Below are 23,290 nucleotides of genomic sequence, written 5' to 3' on the forward strand. Positions count from 1 at the left end.
CTATTTAAGAAGAGAGATCGATTTGGGTAAACTTTGTGGCATGGTATTGCTAGACCTCCAGAAAGCATTTGACACCGTTGACCATCAGATCTTGCTGATCAAACTAAAAGCCCTAGGTTTTAACAGTATGGCATGTAATTGGATTCGATCGTATTTGACTGAAAGGCATCAAAGAGTTGATATTAACTGCACTCTATCTGAGGCAAGAGAAATAACGTGTGGGGTGCCACAGGGTAGTGTCCTGGGTCCATTGTTGTTTCTCTTGTATATCAACTATTTGAAATCTGTTTGCAATTGTAATCTTTTTCTCTATGCGGATGATTCAGCCTTGGTGTTCTCCAATAAGGATATAAAAGTTATTGAGAATCATTTAAGTGATGAGTTACAAAATATAAGGGAATGGCTGATAGAGAACAAACTGTCTTTGCATTTGGGGAAAACTGAATCTATTTTATTTGGTTCTAAAATAAGGTTGAGTAGGACTCCTGAGCTTAAAATTTCTTTGGGTGGTATCCAGATTGAAGCTAAAAATGTTGTTAAATATTTAGGCTGTGATTTAGACAGTTCTGTGAGTGGAGAAAGTATTAGTCAAAAGGTTATCAAAAAAGTGAACCAAAGAATAACATTTCTGGCTCGTAAGGCTCAGTTTCTAAATAAATAAAATTTAAAAATGTTGGCAAATGCTTTAATTCAGCCACACTTCGATTATGCCTGTACTACATGGTACAGTAGCACAAACAAGAGGATAAAAGTTCAACTTCAAACGGCACAGAATAAATTAGTCAGGTTGATTTTAAATCTCAACTATAGAGATCATATTGGCTCTTCTGAATTTAAGAAATTAAAATGGCTGACAGTTGAAAACAGGGTGAGACAGTTGAAACTAAGATTAACAAGAAAGATTTTGTATAAGAATGAGCCAAGGTATTTTAAAGATTATTTTAAGCTTATTGGAAACTCTCATAGCTACTCAACGAGAGGTAGTGCCACAGACATTGTTCCGTGTAGATTTAAGACCTGTTCTGGGCAAAATACTTTTTTGTACATGGCGGCAATGGAATGGAACAAACTCCCAGTTGAGATTAAGTTAAGCCAGTCAGATCGTTGTTTTAATCGAGCATGTGGTGAATGGTTGTTAAATTCAATCTTTTATGTAGTCTTAAATGAATATTTATTATTAAAGTGTATATATTTGTATTTATTTTGTATTTGGATGTGGTTGAGTGTACATAAGGTACCTTTTAGTCATCTGTAGCTTGCCTGGACATCTTTGTCAGACTATAACGAGGACCACAATGGAAATAAGTTTGTAACTTTCTTGTGTTATCCTCGACAGTTCTGATAAATGTACAATGTCACTGTGTTGGCATCTTGTTATGCATTTATTTCTGTTACTGTCTAATAAATCAAACAAACAAAATCAAACAAACAAAAGGTCTGATCCTAGAATAGCCCCTGGCGTCATGTTTGACAGTTTCTTCTTCTTCTCTGTTTCCCCTCAGGTCACCAGTTTCCTGTCAGAAGCCCAATTTTCTGCTGAGTCACCAGAGACCCTGGATCCGCTTTTCAAGTTCCATGAGACCATTGCAAAGGTAGGACCACCACAATTAATCCAACTTCTGCCAATACAACCTCTAAATCACAGTGGCTGTCATGTCTCCCAAATGATACAACACTGGAACAGTGTCAAGAGTCCGATGCAGTCCTAAATTTGATCAGAAATACAATAACAATGGGGTCAGGATAGCCTAGGTTGAGACTTTTTTGCAATCAAGTGCAAAGCAAGCCAAAAAAGGAGGGAAAGGGAAGAGGCCAAATTCTTGAGTATCAAAGAGGTAGTTTACTGTGCCAGAAATCAGTATGAGTGTCATGTATGAGTGTGCTCCTAGCGTACTTTTATCATATCATAATGACCAGATCATCAAAATATTTTTTCCGAAACATTTTGTAAGAGAGAGACAGCAGTCGGCGAGCCTGTACGGAGATATGAATAACATGATTTCTCTGTGTGCCAAGTAAACATCATATCCCCAATATGATCAAATACGGGATAAGCCTCATAAACCCAATATTCATGTCCATGTTAACACACATGATTCAAACAACATGCCGTCCGTGGGTTTAGCGATCAACCAGTTTATCTCTGGATCGAGTTATAAAAATGACCATTCTGATTAATAGTGGATGGGTTGTTGATGAAATAACGTATAATTAATGACAAAATGATTACTCTGAACAGAGCAGAGAGTAGAACAGAGCTGCATTTACGTATTGTTATCATTAGATGACTCACAGAAAAAACATTTATGCACAGTGCGTGCAGGCTTACGGCTGAGAATAACCCTATAATATGAAAAATGGTCTATAACTCCATTGGGTTGCTGTTTTGGTGTTTCTCTCTGTTGCTATCAACTATCCACAAGCTGGAAAGGCAGAAGTAACAAGCCCTGATCCCGGGCTCGTACTACGTATCAAAGCTCTGGGTTACAATCTTAACTCTGGACATTTCAGTTGCTCAGCTGCTTGTAAAATTAATGTTGAAAATACAAACTCACTAGATGAATAGAATTTTTTTTACAGCGACATGATTTACCCTTACCTAGTCTATATCCACGACATTCCACTTCCGGGATTGCTCCATTGCCGACGTAAATTCCGCTGGATTTTACTCATTTAGGCCGGATTTCCCGTTACCTTGGGCTTTCTTTGTGTTGTAATTTTAACCTCCGGTGGATTTATGAGGACTATGGTTAACTGCTCCTCCGATCTCTGGAGGGTAAATCCAGACAGCTAGCTAGACTATCTATCTGTCTGTTTTCTGTGGCACGACTGAAACAGCTTTTAAACGTACACGTTCCACCAAAACAAGTTCCTTCCCGAGGCTATTTTGCAGAGGCACCGTTGCTCTGTACTGCGCTTAGTGCCGCCCAAGATAATTGTGATTGGTTTAAAGAAATGCCAATGAACTAGAACATGTTTTTCTCCCATCCCAGAACGCTGTGTGGACTCGCCAGCGCTGTGAAGGAAGGTCTGGCAATGCGAGACTATCCCTTACCAAGCAAGGTCTCTTCCATTTAAGTCCCTAAAAACCATGTCAAATCTGGTAGCCTGAAATATATGTTTAGACTACAGTTTTGTATTTCTGCAATATAGCCTGCGGCCACCAGTGGCACCACTGAGCACACTGCTGCTGAGCTGCATGCCATGGTGAGCACTGGGGTACATTCAATCTCAAAGTTATGTTTTCTCTCGTTCGGTGGGTGTGTCTTTCGTTCATTGGCTGTGTCACAAGTGATACCCAATCAGCAGAGACGTGTATGTAAACTCGTGGTAATAAAAATAAGAAATCACATCTGTTTCCAGCAAAAGCATGAAATGCAGAAAATCCATGTCATGTACTTTTTTACAAATTTAATTTATGTCAGACTGACGTGGTGTGCATTAATTTAAGGAAAACAATTAGCTGTCTCGTAATGTATTGCCTCTGGAAGTGTATTCAACTTTTGTTTTTGTTAAAGAAGGAAAAGGAAAAACCCAATACTCAATGCTATCGAATTGCAATACTTCTAGAATCACAATACTTTAAAAATAAATTAAAATGGCTAAACATATTGAATCGGAACAAAAAGCATATCGCCCCCAGCCCTATCGATCATAGTCTTCCTTTTTCTTCTGTTGCCATAAAAGTTAGAACTACCTTTCCTCTACAATGACTTCTCTATTAAAAAAAAAGTCAGATAAAACACACAGTGCTTACACAAGCTGTTGCTAATTTCTAATTTCTATCTCAGCTAACAGTGTGGATATTTTAAAATAACCCTCACTGTTAGGAAGAACACTCTCATCGCTTAAAGATGCCACCAGCTCACCACAGATATTGCCACTGTGGGATAGCTGTCACAGTTTACAAATTGCACAAGACACAGTGACATTTCCATTATCTTTTATGGAGGCTCGGCTCTAAATGAGCACACTTTATTTTGGTATGTCCTTCCCACCTTGGCACCTCATATGTGTGAAAGTACAAAAAGTTTCCAAGTACCACCCTGGCAGGAGAACTGCACAGCCAAAACTAACAAACTGTTAGCAAGGATGTGTGTATTTTCAACTGCTTAACATCCTCTCCAAATGAACGAAGGAAACTTTATTCGGTATTGCAGAGTGTAGGAAAAGACAGAAGCAGTTTAATTTGGGTGAGAAGGACGTGTAGGAGAGAGGACGACATGTTTGCACAAAAGGAGCTTTTCTTCTGGTGAACAGGGCGCCATCTGTGTTTTTAGACTCCCGTGGCATTCTGTCTGTAGCGTATGCGATGAGTCATTTGCGGGCATAGGCCCACCTGCTGGCAACAGAAAAAGTGTGGTTTAGAGATGAATCTGGTTCTGGTTTAGCGCATGACTGTGCTAAGCAACGCAGTGGTTGTTGTGTGTTGTATTCACCTATGTTATATACAAACAAGATATAATAGAAACATTTGAAACACAAATTAAGATTACACTCAAAACCCGGGGAATAAAACAGAAAAAAGAAAAAAAACAGACTGAACACAATTAAAAGACAAAGAAAAAAAAGTGGCCACATCTTTAAAGGGTAACTACCTTTTTTTCAACCTATTTCCCTATGTTTTTTTGTCTGAGTGACTGATGGGAACAACAATCTTTGACAGTGGTCCAGTATTAAGCAAGATCGAGATATTGCTAACACACTAAGGCCGGGACACACCAGGCCGATTATCGGCTTTGGGACAGTCTGGCGAGGTCAGTGACTCCAGTCTGTTTGGTGTGTCCCGTGCCGTCGTCCGTCTGAGGGGCTGTCGGCGTTCATTTTGGCCGACCTGACATGTTCGGTCGGCGGCAGGGCAGTCAGGACTACACCCGGAAATGAGGTGACTACAGTCTCTCAAAATCTGACGAAAATCATTTCAACTGGTTGTTTTAAAGAAAAAAAAAAAAAGAAAAAAAAATTAAATTCAGAAACATTTTTCAGTGAACTATTTTAGTACAATATGAGATCGTATTCTGAACAGCCGCCATGACAGTCTGGCTTTGGCAATCAGCTGCTGGTTTTCATTTCTTGGGCAACATTACAGATTAGTGCCGCCTGCTGTTATAGAGATGTATTATGTCTCGTCTCCTCTCGTCTTTTTGGTCTGTTCTGTGGCAGTTTTTTGGACCTCAGGGACGCGACTGATCATATCGACGTGGTTTTCTGTCAACGGTCGGCCGTCGGCTATATGTGTCTACACCTTAGGCCCTGTTTACATGATGACGATCTCGGGTGAAAACTAAAAAATATTTTATCGGATGTGCCTTTCGTTTATACGGCGACGGAGTTTTTGGGGCTTAAAAACGCAAAAAAGTGAAACCACCCTCCAGAGTGGAAATCTTAAAAACGCTCCACCGTTGCGTTACCGTCTAAAGGGTAAAAATGCAAAAGTCTGAAGACAGAGGTGTGGAGAGAGACGAGAAAAAGGCGTCTGTTGTTACGGAGTAGGCTACAGAAATTATAGGCTCCTGTTAGAATTTCAATGTAATGGCTCAATATTTAAATGATTTCAACAATGTGGATAAGGTTGTTATAGTTCGATGACAATATGTAGGCTATTCATTTGAGCCAGAGCAGGCGACAACGTTGCAGATGAAGAGAAAGAGAGAGAGCGAGCGAGTGGCAGCGGCCAGCGGGCAGAGGTCAGCGGCCAGCGGCCAGTGGGCAGAGGAGGGTCTGCTTCAGCCTCCTCTGCCCGCTGCCTCTCGCTCTCAAGCAGCGGCTGAAGGGCCGCGAGGCTCAGGGTATTGGTAGTGCTCCCGTGGGTGCTGTGTTGTGGCTTATCACGGTCAACTGTGCCGGTCATCATCAGACAAACATGCAATTCCACCTCCTCGTCTTTCCAGGCAAGCTTTTGTTGTTCGCTTCGGCATGTTTTGGTTTCGCGCTACTAAGGAGAGAAGTAGAAGGAAGGTTCTACGCAGGCAGGTGCCTTGATGGTGTTGTGTGGCAGTGCCACCTAGTCACCTGGAGTTGGAGTGCATTACTACATCGAATTTCACACACTTTTGCGTCACCATATGCACGCAGATTTCCCCCCCATAACGCTCGTCTAAACGCAGAATAAAAAGTGATAACGCAACGCCACTTTTGCGTTTTCTCTTCAGATCGTTTCCGTGTAAACATAGCCTTAAAATGACATGCATAACACAATTATTTAAACTGACCCACAGAGAGCAAAACCTCTTCTCAAGTCTCCAAAACTCTAAACAGATTTTCTGCTTTACACACATTTTGCAATTCGAAATGGCCCTTTTTAAATGCACTGAACACGGTTCTCTGCATAAGACACAACAATCTGACATAAAGTCACATGTTTGCCATTTCAAAACACCGCCATTCAAAATGACACTACATGAGATTTATTGGCCAACATATGCGCCACCTGGCGAGACACCTCAATGCTTAATTGTTAACACTTCAATCAGGAAGTAAGCACTATAAAAAGATCACATGTGAGCACCTCTTTTTCTTCTATATATTTTTTCTGCAATATTCTTTTTCAGTTTACTGTTTGTTGTGAGCATATTTCTGTTCAGTCCTATGTAAATATATCTGCTGTCCATATGTTGCACTGACATAAATGTTTCAACAGCATGTGTGTGTATCTGCAAATAGATAGATAGATAGATAGATAGATAGATAGATAGATAGATAGATAGATAGATAGATAGATAGATAGATAGATAGATACTTTATTCATCCCGAAGGAAATTTTAGGATCCAGTAGCTTAGACAACCTTAAAGTGATGGTTCGGAGTAATTTCACCCTAGGGTCCTTTGCACCATGACCTCGAGCCAAACACCCCCCCAGAAGCTTTTTTCACCTGGGTCTAACATTGGGAGAGTTAGCGTAGAGTAGCGTTAGCCGCTGAATAGCTTAGCGCAGAGGCTAATGGATCCGAAGTGTCTCTTAACATTACCCCACTAATAATGCCCGAAATGATACCAACGGTCTACACTAGTACATATAGGTTATGCACTCATAAAACGATGGATTGGAAAGTTTGTAAGTACACCAGAAGTTTATGTAAATAACACTTGCCTGCTGGCTTCTGCTCTCTGTTGTTGTTGTTGCTGCTGTAAGACGAGTGCTTAGGGACATCTACAAATTACAACACCGAAAAGAGATGCAACAAAAATATTTTTTAATTTAACTTATTTTTTAAAGTAAGTGCTGTAGTATAACTAGCAGGAGACAAGTAATAATTGAGGTAAGTTTGGAGACATTACCTTATTTAATAATTAAATTAATAAATATTTTTGTTGCATCTCTTTTCGGTGTTGTAATTTGTAGATGTCCCTAAGCACTCTTACTGCCCGGTAGTAACAGCAGCAGCAGCAGCAGAGAGCAGAAGCCAGCAGAAGCCAGCAGGCAAGTGTTATTTACATAAACTTCTGGTGTACTTACAAATGTTACAATCCATCGTTTTATGAGTGCATAACCTATTTGTACTACTGTAGACGTTTGGTATCATTTCGGGCATTATTAGTGGGGTAATGTAAAGAGATCCGTTAAGCTTTCGCTATTCAGCTGATAACGCTACGCTACGCTAACGCTCCCAATGTTCGACCCAGGTGAAAAAAGCTTCTGGGGGGGTGTTTGGCTCGAGATCATGGTGCAAAGGACCCTAGGGTGAAATTACTCCGAACCATCACTTTAACACAACAAACCCATGTATCACACATATATCACACATACATAAGAATAAAAATAAAAATGAAAAACACGCACAGAAATGCAATGACCATGATAAGGTCTGTGCATGTGAACAATCTGACGAATTTTCTACAATTTGAACTATTTTAGTATTATGGCAAAGCATACTAAAGATGAGAGTGCTTTTCATTATGCCCAACAGTGTGTAGTTGGTTAGACAAAAATCTGGTAACATGAATGAAGTGTGTGCCATGCGGTGCAAAAGTTTGATTTTGATTATGCTATATGTAGTTTTGGTTGCAGTGCTTCATTTTGCAGGATATATGAGGTATTTTGCAGTTTGGGTGTGTGGTTTTATGAATTCTGTTTAAAACCTGATAAAACCACACTAGTTTGCAAAATTGTGTTTTAGCAATTGGAAAAAACTGTAATAGGGCAATTGTCCATCTTGTATTTACCTTCACAAAAGAGCTCGTTTTGATACTGACAGGCTCAGATTAATATTCTAAGTGTCTGACAACATTATGGAAAGGATTTCTAAGGAGGTCGACCTTTCTGTTAAAGAGTAAGATCCTTTTTTTAAACATAAAAACCAGACTCATGTAAATAAACAGTAATTTTAGCATCGTAAAATAGACGTCGTTCATTCAACGTCGATAGAAACAAAATAAAACTACGAAAAGACGTTTTGGGTCGTCTTTCCACTTATGCAACCATCACAACTCTAGTTTTGGTTGAAATAAACACATAGTTTACTGATTTATATTTGAAAATATGATGGCTCTATACATGCTAAAAGTATTGCTTTTTTAAATGGAGTCTGGTGGGCTTAGTGCTAGTGACTTCAGAGCTGTTTCTGGATAAACAGAAAGGTCTCAAAGAGGTTTTAAATGTCTATCTCTGTAGGGAGGCTCTGTGTTGCTCTGATCTCCTCTCTTCTTTGCCCTAGTGCTCTTCCAACTCGTCCTCTTCTTCCTTCTCCTCCTCCTCCTCCTCTTCTTCCAACTCTTACTCCTTGAACTTGTCCTCGTTGTCCTCCCCGCATCTTCCTCCTACTCCCCTTGCTCTCTGTCTATTGTTGGCATCCTTTGTGCAAAACAAATCCGATCTGGTTATCTGATCTTGGACCTTCATAGGCCTATAGTAAAGCAGCGATTGGGTAGTTATCAGTTAGGCAGTTAGTCTTTGCACATGTGAGGAGTGGGTGTGTGACCTGGTGATGTGACCTGGTGTATAAGTGTAGCATTTTCATTAGTTGTTTGGAAAAGGAAAGCAAGTCCCCTCCTGTTAGATGTTTGTGTCTTAGGTAGAGAAATGTGTGTATTGGTGTTTGATGCAATTGAAAACTGAGTGAAAGTCTGAGAAATAGCTTATGGTTTTGGAGATTTGGTGTGTAGTTTTGCTCTTCGAGTGAGATTTTGCGTGTAAGCAGTTGTAAAAATCTGTAATAACCGGGCGGCTGCATTTTGAATTAGTTGTAACCGGAAACGTTTTGGCAGACCTTCCACCACAGCGCTGCAAAGGAGGGTCCGGCTAGTCCACACAGCAATCCGGGATGGGAGAAAAACGTGATCTGGTTTATTGGCATTTCTTTAAACCAATCACAATCGTCTTTCTGCACGGAGCCGCTGTAAAATAGCCTCGGGAAGGAACTTGTTTTGGTGGAACGTGTAAACGTTAAAAAGTTGTTTTAGTCGTGCAACAGAAAACTCAGATTGGACAGATAGTCTAGCTAGCTGTCTGGATTTTTACATTACATTACATGTCATTCCAAAGCGACTTACAATAGCTATATATCAGAGGTCGCACACCTCTGGAGCAACTATTCAATTACATTTTATTTATAGTATCAAATCATAACAAGAGTTATCTCTAGACACTTTACAGATAGAGTAGGTCTAGACCACACTCTATAATTTACAAAGACCCAACAATTCCAGTAATTCCCTCAAGAGCAAGCATTTAGTGCGACAGTGGTGAGGAAAAACTCCCTTTTAGGAAGAAACCTCGGACAGACCCAGGCTCTTGGTAGGCGGTGTCTGACGGTGCCGGTTGGGGGTGTGATGAATGGTGGCGATAACAGTCAATAAAGATAATAGAACAGTGACTAGAAATAGTAGTTGTAGTAGTTATTGGCATAGCAGGGCATTAGAGGATGTAGCATGGCACAGCAGAGTGTTATGAGAGAACTATGGGTTAAGTGTCTTGCTCAGGGACACATTGGTTGATGTAATGCAGTGGGAATTGAACCCAGATCTCCCACACCAAAAGTATGTGTCATATCCACTGCGCCATCTACCCTGCAGAGCTCTGAGGAGCAGTTAACCATAGTCCTCATAAATCCACCTGAGTTTAAAATTCCAACACAAAGAAAGCCGAAGGAAACAAACATCAGCGAAAAGACATGCTTCCAGCGGAATTTCCTGCGGCACCAGAACAATCCCGTACAATGGAGCATTAGGGCCACATCAAGGGGAAAAAATTCATAAAATTATGTATTTATTTTGCATTTCGAGAATAACATGACGAGAATAAAGTCGAAATGTCGAGAATAAAGTCAACATGACGAGAATAAAGTTGAACTACCATTTGGAGAATAATGTCGAAATGTCGAGATTAAAGTTGAAGGATCAAACAATTTGATAAATTGTCTTATTGTGTCTTGTGATACAACATATCCTCTCTGTATTGCTCGTAGGTGTAACCATCAATACCCTTACATCTGTCCATTACAAGCTCTTTTAGTTTGCAGGAATACGGCCACCTCTTCCAAGTTTGTGTGGTTTCTCCTTCTGAACAGATGCAATTTTCGCCACAATCTCTTCAAAGTCCTAATACTTAACACCATACTGTGTTTATGCGCTAAAAGAGAAAGAATTTCCTTGCTATTAAAACGACTCTGAAGTATAATTTCACAAGTTCATATAGGCCTTCACAAGGCATTTTGTAGAAGACTAGTAGTTGGGTTTATTCTCAAAAGTCCGACTTGATTCTTGAAATATCAAGTTTTTTCTCGACATATCGACTTTATTCTCGAAATGGTATTTTCAACTTTATTCTCGTCATGTTGACTTTATTCTCGACATTTCGATTTTATTCTCGAAAAAGTAATTCAACCTTATTCTCGTCATGTCGACTTCATTCTTCAAATAAAAATTCTTCAGTTCAGGCTGTTCTCATGAACCAAATGTTCATATAGCTAAGAAACGTTAAGCACTTTATAGGGCAGATTTGGATAACATAGGCGCCAAAATAAAAATAGCTGCGCTACGCTGCTATACACAACGCTTACGCGCCTGGTGTGTGTTCCCTGTAAGAACGTAACCGCTTTGAAACATCAGAAATAATGTTTTATTAATTAAATTCACAGCTTTGTTTGCACTAACGCCGCTGCCTCTCTTCATTCACTCTCTAGCTCACTCGACCACCACTGCTCTCTCTCTCTCTGTGGCTTGTTGAGCAGGAAGGAGGGGCCAAGTTTAGTCAGTGATACTTATAACGTATTATACCTTTAAGTAAAAAGTCCGAACTCGGACTCGAGTCAGAATTGCACTCTAAAACCGTAGAGGCACTAAATTGCAAGAAATTCCAATGTTAACCAACATTGCAATATTGACAGTCCAGAAGGATCATTTAGAAAAGTAACTTTCCTCAAGGTAAAGGTTGCATTAAGCTGGTCTCTCAACAACTTTAGAACATCATTTGGTGGTGATTATTTTATGCATGTTGTCATTTTCTTAATGTAAAGTCTAGTCTACTCAGTCTTTTATCTTGTCAATAGCTCAATAGTGTGTGGGTGTGTGTGGGTGGGTGGGTGGGTGGGTGTGTGTGTGTTTCCATGAGTTTCCTTTGATTAAAGAGGCTAAGGTGGTACCTACTTAATATTTCCTGCAGCTGCTTCACAGTGAAAGCCTTCAAACAGCTGAAAGGGTGTTCAGTGTTCCCATAATTTCCTTCCCTATATACCTTTACAAAGCAGAATTTTTTTTAAAGTTTGAGTCCTGCATTGTTGACATCCATCGACAAGAACGCGTATATGCAACTGCATGGATGTGCGTTCCTCGTGTTCCTGCACGATAACAAAGAAAAGTGGGATCCACTCGTAAAAATATTGCTTCATAGGACTACTGGTGGTCATAAGCTAAAACATAGACAGACACACACACATAGGGTTGTGTCATGTGGTGGTGTGTGTGGCCTCGGTCTATAGAGGGAGACAAAAGGGTGACAGTTTGTGTGCGTGCGTACGTGCGTGCGTGCGTGCGTGCGTGTGTGTGTGTGTGGTGTTATTGTCCACTGTGCAGGCGACCTTCACGTCCATCCCATCCCTGCTGGATGGTGATTGCTTGGCTGAAAGGCTGTCGGTTGGCAGCTCATTTTTCTCTCTTGATGTTCTTATTTTTTTATTCGACACCTCCATCTTAGCAATGACCTCTACACAAAGACATAAAAAAATTAGGACAGGTCATTCTTGTGACTCAACACGCACATGTACAGTTTGTCCAAACTGTGGCATGCTGCATATCGCTCTCATCTTTACCATCCATGGGCATGGGCTAAAGGAGCTTCTGTAGGTCAATACTACTACTGATATTTTTGGACTCAGGACACTGATAAGGGAACAATCGTGGTCATAGTTGAAAGAAACCATAGTTGATTTCAGTAATAAACGGGAATCTCTAATGGCAAAGTCCCCTATGGTGTTGACAACCCTGACCCTCTTCTTCTGCTGACTTTGTGATAGAGGTCTTCATGGGTCCAGAAATCAATTCCGGAGCCCAAAAAGAGCCAGACATTAACTACCTGGAATCGAGCTGGATCCGCCTATTACTTTAAAGGTGGGACCCGGACCTGTGCAGAATAGCGAAATGTCGAACTCAAACCCCAGTGGACCCAGGAGACAAAGACCCAATCGGTAGTGATGTCCAAATGAAGCTTTGTGATGCATTTTCTGCATTTTTTGAGCCCAGTAGATGTCTCTCTCTCTCTCTGTTCAACAAATGGTTAAAAGCACACCGAAATGCCATTCCTTGAGCTTTTTTTCTTTAAACCAAAGAGTGCCATCTAGTTGAGGCAATATATCGACTGCAAATACAACTAACGGTTCATGAAGCTTCACCGATGGGCACCAATTTGACAGCTGATTGCTATTAACAAGTTAACGTTGTCTTACCTATTGTCACGTAGCCATCTCCCCTGTGTCTTGCCATCCTCATGGTCAAAAGTACATCCAGGTTTTCTGTTATTCCTCTTTTGCTGATTGAAACAGCATGGTTAATCCACTCATTATCCAGCTTAAATGTCCACTTGCTGTCACAGTGACGGATCATGACAAACATGGCTCGTCAGCTTTGCAGTTTTGTTGTATCTTGCATAATCAAGATAACTGTCCTTCTGAACTACAATAACGCTTGCTTGTTGCTACCGCTGCTAATGCTAGCATCTCTAATTTGCTATCTGACTTGCGCTCTCTGACCCTTCACCTCCTGGGCAGTGGCATTAGCTCGCACAGGTCATTTGGTATCACCTTGTGGCAACAGATGCACTTACACAAAAAACAGACCCGGGACCCGCAGTAATGGAATGGGACCCGACCCGTATGGGTCCTGTGTCGGGTCTTGGGTTCTAGGGTTCAGGTAGACCTGTGAAGAACTTGACTTTGTGGCTCTATAAAAACATCAACTGATTTCCTCCTTTGCTCCCAACAGACAACAGGCATTAGGCTAGAGGGCACTTGAACCCAAACAAACATTTCTTGTGCATTTACTTAAAACAACTCATGCTGTCATTTTTGTTGGGGTCCATTTCAGTATAAGTAGAGGTGTCAAGTAACGGAGTACAAATACTTCGTTACCTTACTTAAGTAGAACGTTTTGGTATCTATACTTATTTTATATACTATTTTACAGCAGACTTTTTACTTCTACTCCTTACATTTTCACGCAATTATCTGTAGTTTCTACTCCTTACATTTTAAAAATAGCCTCGTTACTCCTATATAGACAACCATACAAGGGTAATTGTTACTAAGCCTGCCCTGCACTAATTTTCTTATACAGTTTTGTTATCCTACATCCGTCGCCCTCACAGATTCCTGCAGCTATGCTTGGATGTACATTTACATTCCAATAAAGGCTATTGATAACATGCCTCTGAAGTTTGATTTTTTTGCACCATTACAATACTTATAGGCAACAACCGCTCCATGAAACACATGTTAATGCTCAGTAGTACACATATATGGTTCTTTAATGTATTTGCATTGTACTAAAATGCGTTCATTTTCAATGGGCATAAATGCGGCTGAAACAGGTGCATCCCAAATTTTTCAACATTAACATTTTAATATAACATTATAGTCTATTATGGCCTTTAGAAAAAGTTTTTTTGTGGAGGTGGGGTAGTGCACTACAGGCCCCTGTGGCGCGGCCTAGCTTTTGTCCTTAATGGCATTTTGTTCCCCTTACATTACTTTTACTTTTATACTTTAAGTAGTTTTGAAACCGGTACTTTTACACTTTTACTGGAGTAAAAAGCTTGAGTTGATACTTCAACTTCTACAGTCTTTTTAAACCCTAGTATCTATACTTCTACCTGAGTAATGAATGTGAATACTTTTGACACCTCTGAGTATAAGTAAAATTATGTATAGATTAACCATTGTAATGCAAGAATACCTCACATAGTAGAATTGATCAAATGTACGTTATATATTTGATGAATAAAATGGTCCCAGCACTAACCTAAAATAAATCTTAATTCCATAAAGTATGGCAACCATTCCTGGACTATTATAACAATGTCTATACTTTACTATGCCTTTTCTAATGTGGAGATGTAATACTGCCTTTTTTTTGTCTGTGTCCACTGTTGGGGCCAACTCATTTTCCAATATTAATATCATAGTGTCATTATCAACATATGGATGGCATACTTTCGCCTCATGCAGAGGTGTATAGTCCAGGTGCCAGAAAGTAGAAATCCTGTCCAGCAGCTGTCCCAACCATCACTAAACCAGCTCCTCTACCAGGTAGATGAGCTCGTTAGTGAAAACACCTGTTCTAGATGTAGAGGAAGATCCAAAAACATGGCAGGATTTTTACTTTCTGGCACCTGGACTATACACGTCTGGCCTCATGTGGTACTTAGGTGTCTGTCTGTGCTCGCCAGTCTCCAGGGAGGGAGGGGTTGATGATGTGGGATGATTGTTTAGGTTTGTGTTTCTTGTTTGTTATGAAGAAACCAATACAAATAATTGAATAATAATAAAAATAAATCTTAAAACTACAATCCATCCTATGCAGCTTCCTACATTTGCTGGGTGTTTCCAAACTGCAAAATGCCGGGGTGCCTGTTTGCATTCCAGCAGTGCTACAACATTCTACCCCTTTGCAGACATCATAAACACTGAACCGGTTTGCTACTGAGGTGAAGATCAGAGTGAGTACCTGAGGAGAGACCAATGGTAAGGGTTATCTTACCAAACAAATATGAGACATGCTTTGCTCTAGTCCTACTCTCAACAATGTCTGTGATCAGATCCCGATGATGATATGCCATGACCTCTGTTTTGACAAATGTATCTGTCAGCATCCATAGACAGCGCCATTATAGAAATGAGTCCCATCAATCAGCTCAAGGAAGTGTGATATGTATGTATAAATGTATAAAAGGGGACTCTCACATCTCCACAATGCCAGTTTGCCTTGTTGGGAATACAGTCCATATATGTCTCCTCTGGTAACAGCCATAGGGCCCTATTTTAACGATCTAAGCGCACGGTGTGAAGCGCCTGGTGCAGGTGCGTTTAGGGCGTGTACGAATCCACTTTTGCTAGGGTCCGTGCCCCAGGCGCATGGTTCAAAAGGGTTGTACTGTATCTTAATTAATCATAGGTGTGGCGTAAGATGCAATAAACCAATCAGAGTGTCAATCTCCCACTGCTATTATGATGGCAGATTTGCTAAGCAGGAAGGAGAGATTTTCAGGAGAAGAAACTGATCTGCTTGTGCGGGAAGTGAAAGATCGCAAGCAGATCATATCAAAAATCCTATTTCACATTGTAATATTTTTATTTGTAATCTTTTGCATGTTTGTGTGCTGCTGCACGTCCCTGTGTGTGTAACAAGCATAGTGTACGCATGCTGTGCACGAGCCTATGCGCATTTCACTAATTTGCTGTTAAAATAACATTAAAATGCTGCGTTATTGGCTTTAGACCAGGTTTTTGTTGGTCAATGGCGTGATCACTTTCCGCTGCCTCAAGATAGCAATACACCAAGAATGGTGTGAGAGATCCGGGTTCGATTCCCACTGCGATACATCAACCAATGTATCCCTGAGCAAGACACTTAACCCCTAGTTACCTCTGACATATATAGCAATTGGAAGTCGCTTTGGATAAAAGCGTCAGCTAAATGACATGTAATGAACCTGAACACTCCTCCTTGTAAGACCACCACACCCATGGGCGCACAGATGGGCCCAGGTGCAATTGCTATTTAAACGATGACGGGAAATTGACACTTGCGTTGGGCTTCGAGCTGAGCTGAGCTGAGCTGAGCTGCGCTGTGTGCAAGATAGGGCCCATAGTGTCACCTGGACCATGAAAAAAAGTACTTGGTAGAGTAGAACTTTTAAATTCAGCAGACAAAAGTCAGAGTTATGACACCCAGGGAAGCTCTAATTTCCTCCGTAGAAGCCTATAAAAATCTACTGTTTCACAGCACTTCAACTGAGAAATGAAAGGGAATTGACATACAGAGTGGTTTATACATACCAGAGGACTAAGTAGAATACACTTATTTTGGTAAAGTTCAACATGATACTGTAAGGTAGCTGTTTAAAATGGGTGCATTTGTCATGAGTCATTTGGTCTTCACACTCACTGCATCTGGCGTCACACAGTCCGGCAAAAATGCAGGTCCCCCATTTATTTTGAAGGGGGGTAGTGCGTTCAGGCTGTGGAGGTTGGGGACGCAGAGGGAAGAAGTTAAGACGGATGGAGAAACAACGTAACCCGATCGTTGCCCGACAGTAAAGTTGAGAAAAAAAGGGTTTAAAGTTTTCAGGCTGGACTGCAAACTGTAAAACACATTGTAATGCTTAATTTTGTCTTTTTCTAGGCTTATCATTTTACCCTAAAAATCATCACAATGCCGAGCCTAACCTCTGCATTTGGACAATCTTGATGACATCTACCAACAATTGGTGTTCTCAACTTTCCTATCCATTTTAACTAGTTTGTTTGAGAAGATTTATCTTAGTTTAATTATTGTTTACCATCCATAGCTTATAGGAATCAAGTCGTATAAGTCTCTATCAAGTACTACTCATATTTATATTGAAATCAATATGCTGCTTTGAAAACCTCTGGTCTCAGATTTCAGATATGGATCAATTAATTCCACCTTGTCCTTCATAATCACAATCAATTGTATGAGCTACAGAGACCCTCAACAAATAATACTGCATGGAGGTCAATAACAATGCCTTATTATTTATGGCGTTATATATATGTCACATTCCTGAGCGAGTAATTGTATGTTTTGAGCGCAGAGAACTATATTTTGCAAGCACATTACATTACATTTTGAACAGAAATTAACACTCGCAAAAAATAATTTAGTTTGAGTAAACAAAAACCTATTTCGGGCACAATAAATGTATTTGCATGTCTTTCTCTGCTCGCAGGTAAAAGCTGCTGCGCTCCGGTCCTGTCTCCCTCGCTCTCAACCTCTTCTCTCTGCGCGCTCAACTCTAGACACGCTCGCTCAGATTTTCACAGCGTTACAAGTGTGCCACAAAACCAACCAATCGCAGAATCAAAAGGTCAATTCTGATTGGCTGTTATATACCGTCTACAGTGGAGCTGTTCGACTAATGTTACTGGATTAAAACACATTTCGGTCAATATTTTGTATTATTGACATAGCTATATCACAGAAATGTCTTAATATTTGTGTGTACTATAATGCCGTTGTTTTGTTTGACTCATATCTCCTTATGTTTGACTCATCCTTCACAAGCAATCTAGCTAGCTTACACACAGCAGCCGACATGTCATCTGAACAGGCCTCGCAGCACTGTAACTAGCTAAGTTAGGTCCCAATGCGAGCGCGAGACAGCGCAGTAGGCCTGTCACACTATAGCCACATGTAAGTAGTTTTTAATACTTTGGTTACATTACCGTATTTTATTAACCTGAATTGTGTTGCTATATTAGCTTGCGAATGAGCTATCCGTTGCTAACGCTAATTTATCTCAAAAAGCAGAAACGTTAGCTAACTACTGCCAAGATATGATTTCACGAGAGACCAGAGAGGTGTTATAAGACTCGTCAAGTGTTGTCATCTGTCTTAAAATGAAATCATATCTTGGCAGTAAAGTTCTTTAGTTACTGCTTTTTGACATAAATAAGCTAGCTAGCTAACGTTAGCAACGGATAGCTACTTTGCAAGTCAATTGAACCAACCTTAAAGAATTAAGGTTAATAAAACACCACATCGATGTAACCAGTATTACAAACTTCTTTTAAGTGGCTGTATTGTGAAGGATGATGTTAGTCACACACGGAGATATGTAATTCAAAAAACGGTGTTGTGATTAACACAACTATTAAGGCATGTCTGTAATATACCGGTCGGTCAATAATATAAAATACTGTGGATCAGTGCTTTCCAACCCTTCTGGTCTGAGGTTCCCCCACATCCCTGTCATATAAATGGTGCGTTCTTTTTGTCTTGTAATCGCAACTAGTAGCTCGAGTGTGACGTCACATCCATGTCGGAAAACGAGTTACCGTGGGTTGTTGCGTTCTTTTTGTCACACAATACTACGAGTTGGAGAAAAGATGGATTTTTGTAACATTTTTAGTAACATTTAGGATTCTATTCACCCAGTTATTGACATATTACACAACTATATTTCACAGTTTGATGCATGAAAATTACGTTTTGATTAACGTTAACGTTAGGCTACTGCTCTGCTTTCTGCTCAAGGCTCGGCTTAAAGCCGTTGTTGTCATATAGCAAACGAGCGTCTCAGCTGCACAAGCTACAAAATAACTAATCAGACGGTATTTAACTCCTAATAAGACTGTAGCGACATGCCTATAGGTAGCAGTATACAGTGCTATGTGTACGACTTCTTTCATTTGGTTACAACAAAGACAAAAGTGCTTAAAACTGTAGAAAACCACAATGTTTACTACGTGTGATGCACGACGTAGCCATCTTTGAAAGTGAGCTCGGGGTCCTCTGAGTTCAGACGACTTGACGAGTTGTAAATACGACCTCGGGGGCGTTCTTTTTGCAACTTGCGGGTCGTAACTCCGGAAAACAACTCGTAAAACGACTTCGGTGGACAAAAAGAACGCACCATAACTCACATACCCACCCCGTCAATTCCCAATGTGTTCACACTATCCTATTAAAGTGAATATTCTTACATTTTCATGCAATTGAACTATAGACATTTAGGTTGGTTTGGTCAGAAATTCTACTAGCTTGGCCTTTTACTTGAAGTGTGGTTAATGTTTCAAAAGTCATCCATTACTTTTAACTAATCATTTAAACTGTTAGCTACGTCAGTAGGCCACTTTTAGCTTTTTATTTCTACCATTGATTACTTCGCTATATGTTTAAACATATGTGTTATATATATGATATATTGTTTTAAATCAATCATAATTAAATTATTTTGATTAGTTAAGCTGCTCCACAATCTTTCCAAGTACCCACTAGCTACAGCAGAGATACCCCTTGCTGGGGAATCACTGCAGGTGTTGTGTCAAAGACTGTTTCCCTGTAGATATGTCTTTCCTGCTACTTGCGATCTAATTGGAGGTGAACAGCCAATCAGAATTGACCTTTTGATTCTGCGATTGGTTGGTTTTGTGGCACACTTGTAACGCTGTGAAAATCTGAGCAAGCGTGTCTAGAGTTGAGCGCGCAGAGAGAAGAGGTTGAGAGCGAGGGAGACAGGACCGGAGCGCAGCAGCTTTTACCTGCGAGCAGAGAAAGACATGCAAATACATTTATTGTGCCCGAAATAGGTTTTTGTTTACTCAAACAAAATTATTTTTTGCGAGTGTTAATTTCTGTTCAAAATGTAATGTAATGTGCTTGCAAAATATAGTTCTCTGCGCTCAAAACATACAATTACTCGCTCAGGAATGTGACACATATATAACGCCATAATTATTCCTTACGGGTTTCATAGAGCACAAGAGAGTTCTGGCCAATGTACTTGGTTTTGTATAGCGCTTACTTTTAAGAACAGGTCAGGAGAAGTTTAAATGTAATGCTTCCGATTGACAGGCATACTCCTCTGGAGCCGTTTGGCCTCAGCCTAGATACAACGGATTAAAATGTTCTGTAGTATTCTCACCTCCTCTCAGGTATTTTAAGCTGGTAAAAGGGCAGCTTTTCACCTTTCACTGTGAGAATTATCAGTTACATCTTTCTGACAAGTTGTTGTTCCCATACTCTTAGCTTTCCAGTTTTGCAGGAAAGGAGGCTAATGGCCTGGTGAGGGCCAGGATAACCCTAACATGAAGCCATTTCAGAATAAGGGCGTTTTTTACACTTATAGTTTGTTTGCTCTGGTCCAAATCAGTTAATGAGTTTGTAAACTTGGAGCGTTTCCCCCTAGGTTCGGTAGCGAACCAAAATGCATCACTACAAATCACGCAAGAATGTTCACTCCTCTTATTGGTCAGATGTGTCTGCGGCGGGAGCAAGAAAGTCAATACAGGAAGAAGGTCCTGTGTTTTGCAAGGGGGTAAGCTTCGCTTCAGAACTCGAATCTCTGATGGCGCCATTTTGTTGCTACAAAGGTATCACCTGCTGTTAGCATTCCACTGAACGCCATTTTTTTTTTACGTCACTTGACTGTGAATAACTTTACAACTTTACATCTCTATTTGTCCACTGTTTAGTTCTAAAGAAACACGACAACGTATAAAAGGCTCCATTACCTTGTACCTCACATTATGGCTCCGTAGCAGACGTTTTTGTAAAAATGGGCTAACGATTGTGTCATAACCAAGTGACTTACTGTCGCACAGTAGAGGAATTACCGTATAGTACAGGAGAAGCTCGCAGGCAGTTTCGACTTACATTAGCTGTTTAGGTTTAATTACTAATGTTAACTAGCATGTTAGTTAGCAATAATTAGCCTGTGCTTATGTTATCTCCTTACATATACCTACGCTCTCTGTCTCTGTAAGATTGGGAATGATTGAGATTTCTCTTGGCACAGCTACCAGAAGACTTACAACTTTCAGACACGTTGCTCACGTCACATTTACGTTGTCTCTCTCAGTTGGCAACCCGGTCTCACTCGAAAGCGTACAAATAACACGGGTTTACAGCCGTGCAATGTGTACGCCAAAGTGAAATTCTACGTGCATTACATACGCGGAGCCCAATTGAAGTAAGGGGGACCGGTGCGTTTTATATGCACGCGCCTTAATTACAGTTGCGTTTGTGTTATTGCGCGAACAGCATCACACACAAAAACATAAATATGGTTGGGTTTAGAAAAATAATGCAGGGAAAGGCTTTAGTAACACAAGAAAGTCACAAAAGCACACTAATAAACGGTTGGGTTTAGGGAAGAAACATCAAAAACACACTAATAAACGGTTGGGTTTAGGGAAGAAACATTGGGGAAGGCTTAACAAAAAAACACTACAAAGTCGCTAAAACGCGCCACATAAACACGCGAATAAACGGCCTAACAACAAAAAAAAAAAACATGCTGAAAATCGCAAAACACGGGATGATGAAAATCGCCAAACACGGGACGCGAACCCCGGTCTCCTGGGTGAAAGTCCTGTGTTTTACCCATCCACCACCCCAACCAACTTCCTTATGCGGTCCCACGTCCCTTTATACTATAAACGCAGCGGTTTCCATTACTGTAATTGGAGCGTTCCACGTATCTACTGTATGCACAATTTGACTTTCGCGTACACATTGCACGTATTTCACAGGTAGAAACCCGTGGTATTTGTACGCTTTTCAGTGAGAGTGGGCTGCAGTTGGAGGCTGCGCAGCAAAGCAAGAGATCACCGGAAAAGTGCTTCTAATAGCCTTCACTGGTCTCCGTCCAGAGCAACGGGGTCTATTGGTCCATTATATATATGTCAATGGTGTTTTGGACTAGTGCATATTTCTCCCATCTCCATGGTCAAACCTGCTCATTTTCATTAAAATATTTTTTTGTTTTTGCAAGCGACGTTACTACGTCTGCTCTGCTCACCCAGACTTCGCTCTGCTCTGCCGGCGTCTGTCTCCAACTTTAGCGGCGACTGGTTTGACCACGGAAATTAGAGTGACGCCGAGGATGACCGCAGTATATTTCTGTGAGAGAAACATTGCAAGCTGCTACAGTTTGCATGTTCTGATGCATCGCAGATTGCGAATCAGACCTGACTACAGGAGCCATTTAGCTCAGACTTGCGGAGTACACCTGGTAGTTGAGTTGGATGAAGTTCGGATTAGGGCTGCAACTAACGATTATTTTAATAATCGATTAATCTGTCGATTAGTTTTTTCGATTAATCGATGAATTGGATAAAAAAAACAAAAGCATTAACTTACATCAACTCAATACATACTTACATACATACTTGTTGTTTTAGTTAATAGTTGTGTAAAGGTAAGTAACCTAAAGAGCAGATACAGACAACACACACACACACACACACACACACACAGACGCAGAGACACACACACACTTGAAGCTTATTCATTAAATTATTGCCATCATTGTAGTAAGTGCAAGTTAAGTTCATTCATACAACACACACAAATATATTAATATATACAAATATATATATATATACAAAAAATATACAAATATATAGAATATATAAATGACAACAGATTGAAATATTAATGGGCCAAAAAAGGCGAGTGAATAAAACCGTGTCTTTAGTCTTGCAAACTATACCAACCCTGTTTTACTACTGTTATGAACGAGCTAACGCTAGCTTGTCATGCTTCTCAGCTGGATAACGAGTAAACAGCAGCACCAGAAGATGGGGGGGAAAACGTTCCTTTTTCTCACCACAAAAAAAAAAAAAGAAAGGGAGGGGAATTTTTTTTTTTTTTTTTTCTTTTTTTTTTTTTTTTTTAAAGCAACACAAATATTTTTTTTTTTTTTGGTTTCTTATTTTTGGTGTGGTGGGGGTGATGTCGCGTTTCTTTTTGCTTATCTTGCAATTAACACATTTTCGATATAGTGTGAAATGCTCCCACACCTTGGATGACTTAGGTCGTACTGATTTCTCTGCCTCTGCCGTGTGTTTCAGAACAACGTTACGGGTCTCTCAGTCTCTCTCCGTATTTCCTCTACCCCCGCTCTGCTCTTTATTCTTTTCTTTCTCTCCGCGCTGCTCAGCTCTGCGCTCAACAAATTTTTTTTTTTATCTCCGCGACTGAGTGGCGTAATAGTTGCGCGACACAATGAATCGATAATGAAATTCATTGCCAACCTTTTTAATAATCGAATTTTATCGATTCGTTGTTGCAGCCCTAGTTCGGATCATATTCTCAAAGTGTACCAGAGTTTGTT

General features: G+C 40.3%; 1 protein-coding gene across 1 annotated transcript in view; it reads left to right on the forward strand.

The window, feature by feature from the left end:
- The window catches only part of LOC120566032 (inactive N-acetylated-alpha-linked acidic dipeptidase-like protein 2), a 519,707-nt gene that overhangs the window by 384,484 nt on the left and 111,933 nt on the right, over positions 1-23,290 (forward strand). Inside the window, exon 13 of the mRNA XM_039812233.1 lies at positions 1,503-1,592. Coding sequence (XP_039668167.1) covers positions 1,503-1,592 — 90 coding nt within the window. The remainder of the gene's footprint in view (positions 1-1,502; positions 1,593-23,290) is intronic.

The sequence above is a fragment of the Perca fluviatilis genome, chromosome 9 (genome assembly GCF_010015445.1).
Source record: "Perca fluviatilis chromosome 9, GENO_Pfluv_1.0, whole genome shotgun sequence".
Taxonomy (NCBI): domain Eukaryota; kingdom Metazoa; phylum Chordata; class Actinopteri; order Perciformes; family Percidae; genus Perca; species Perca fluviatilis.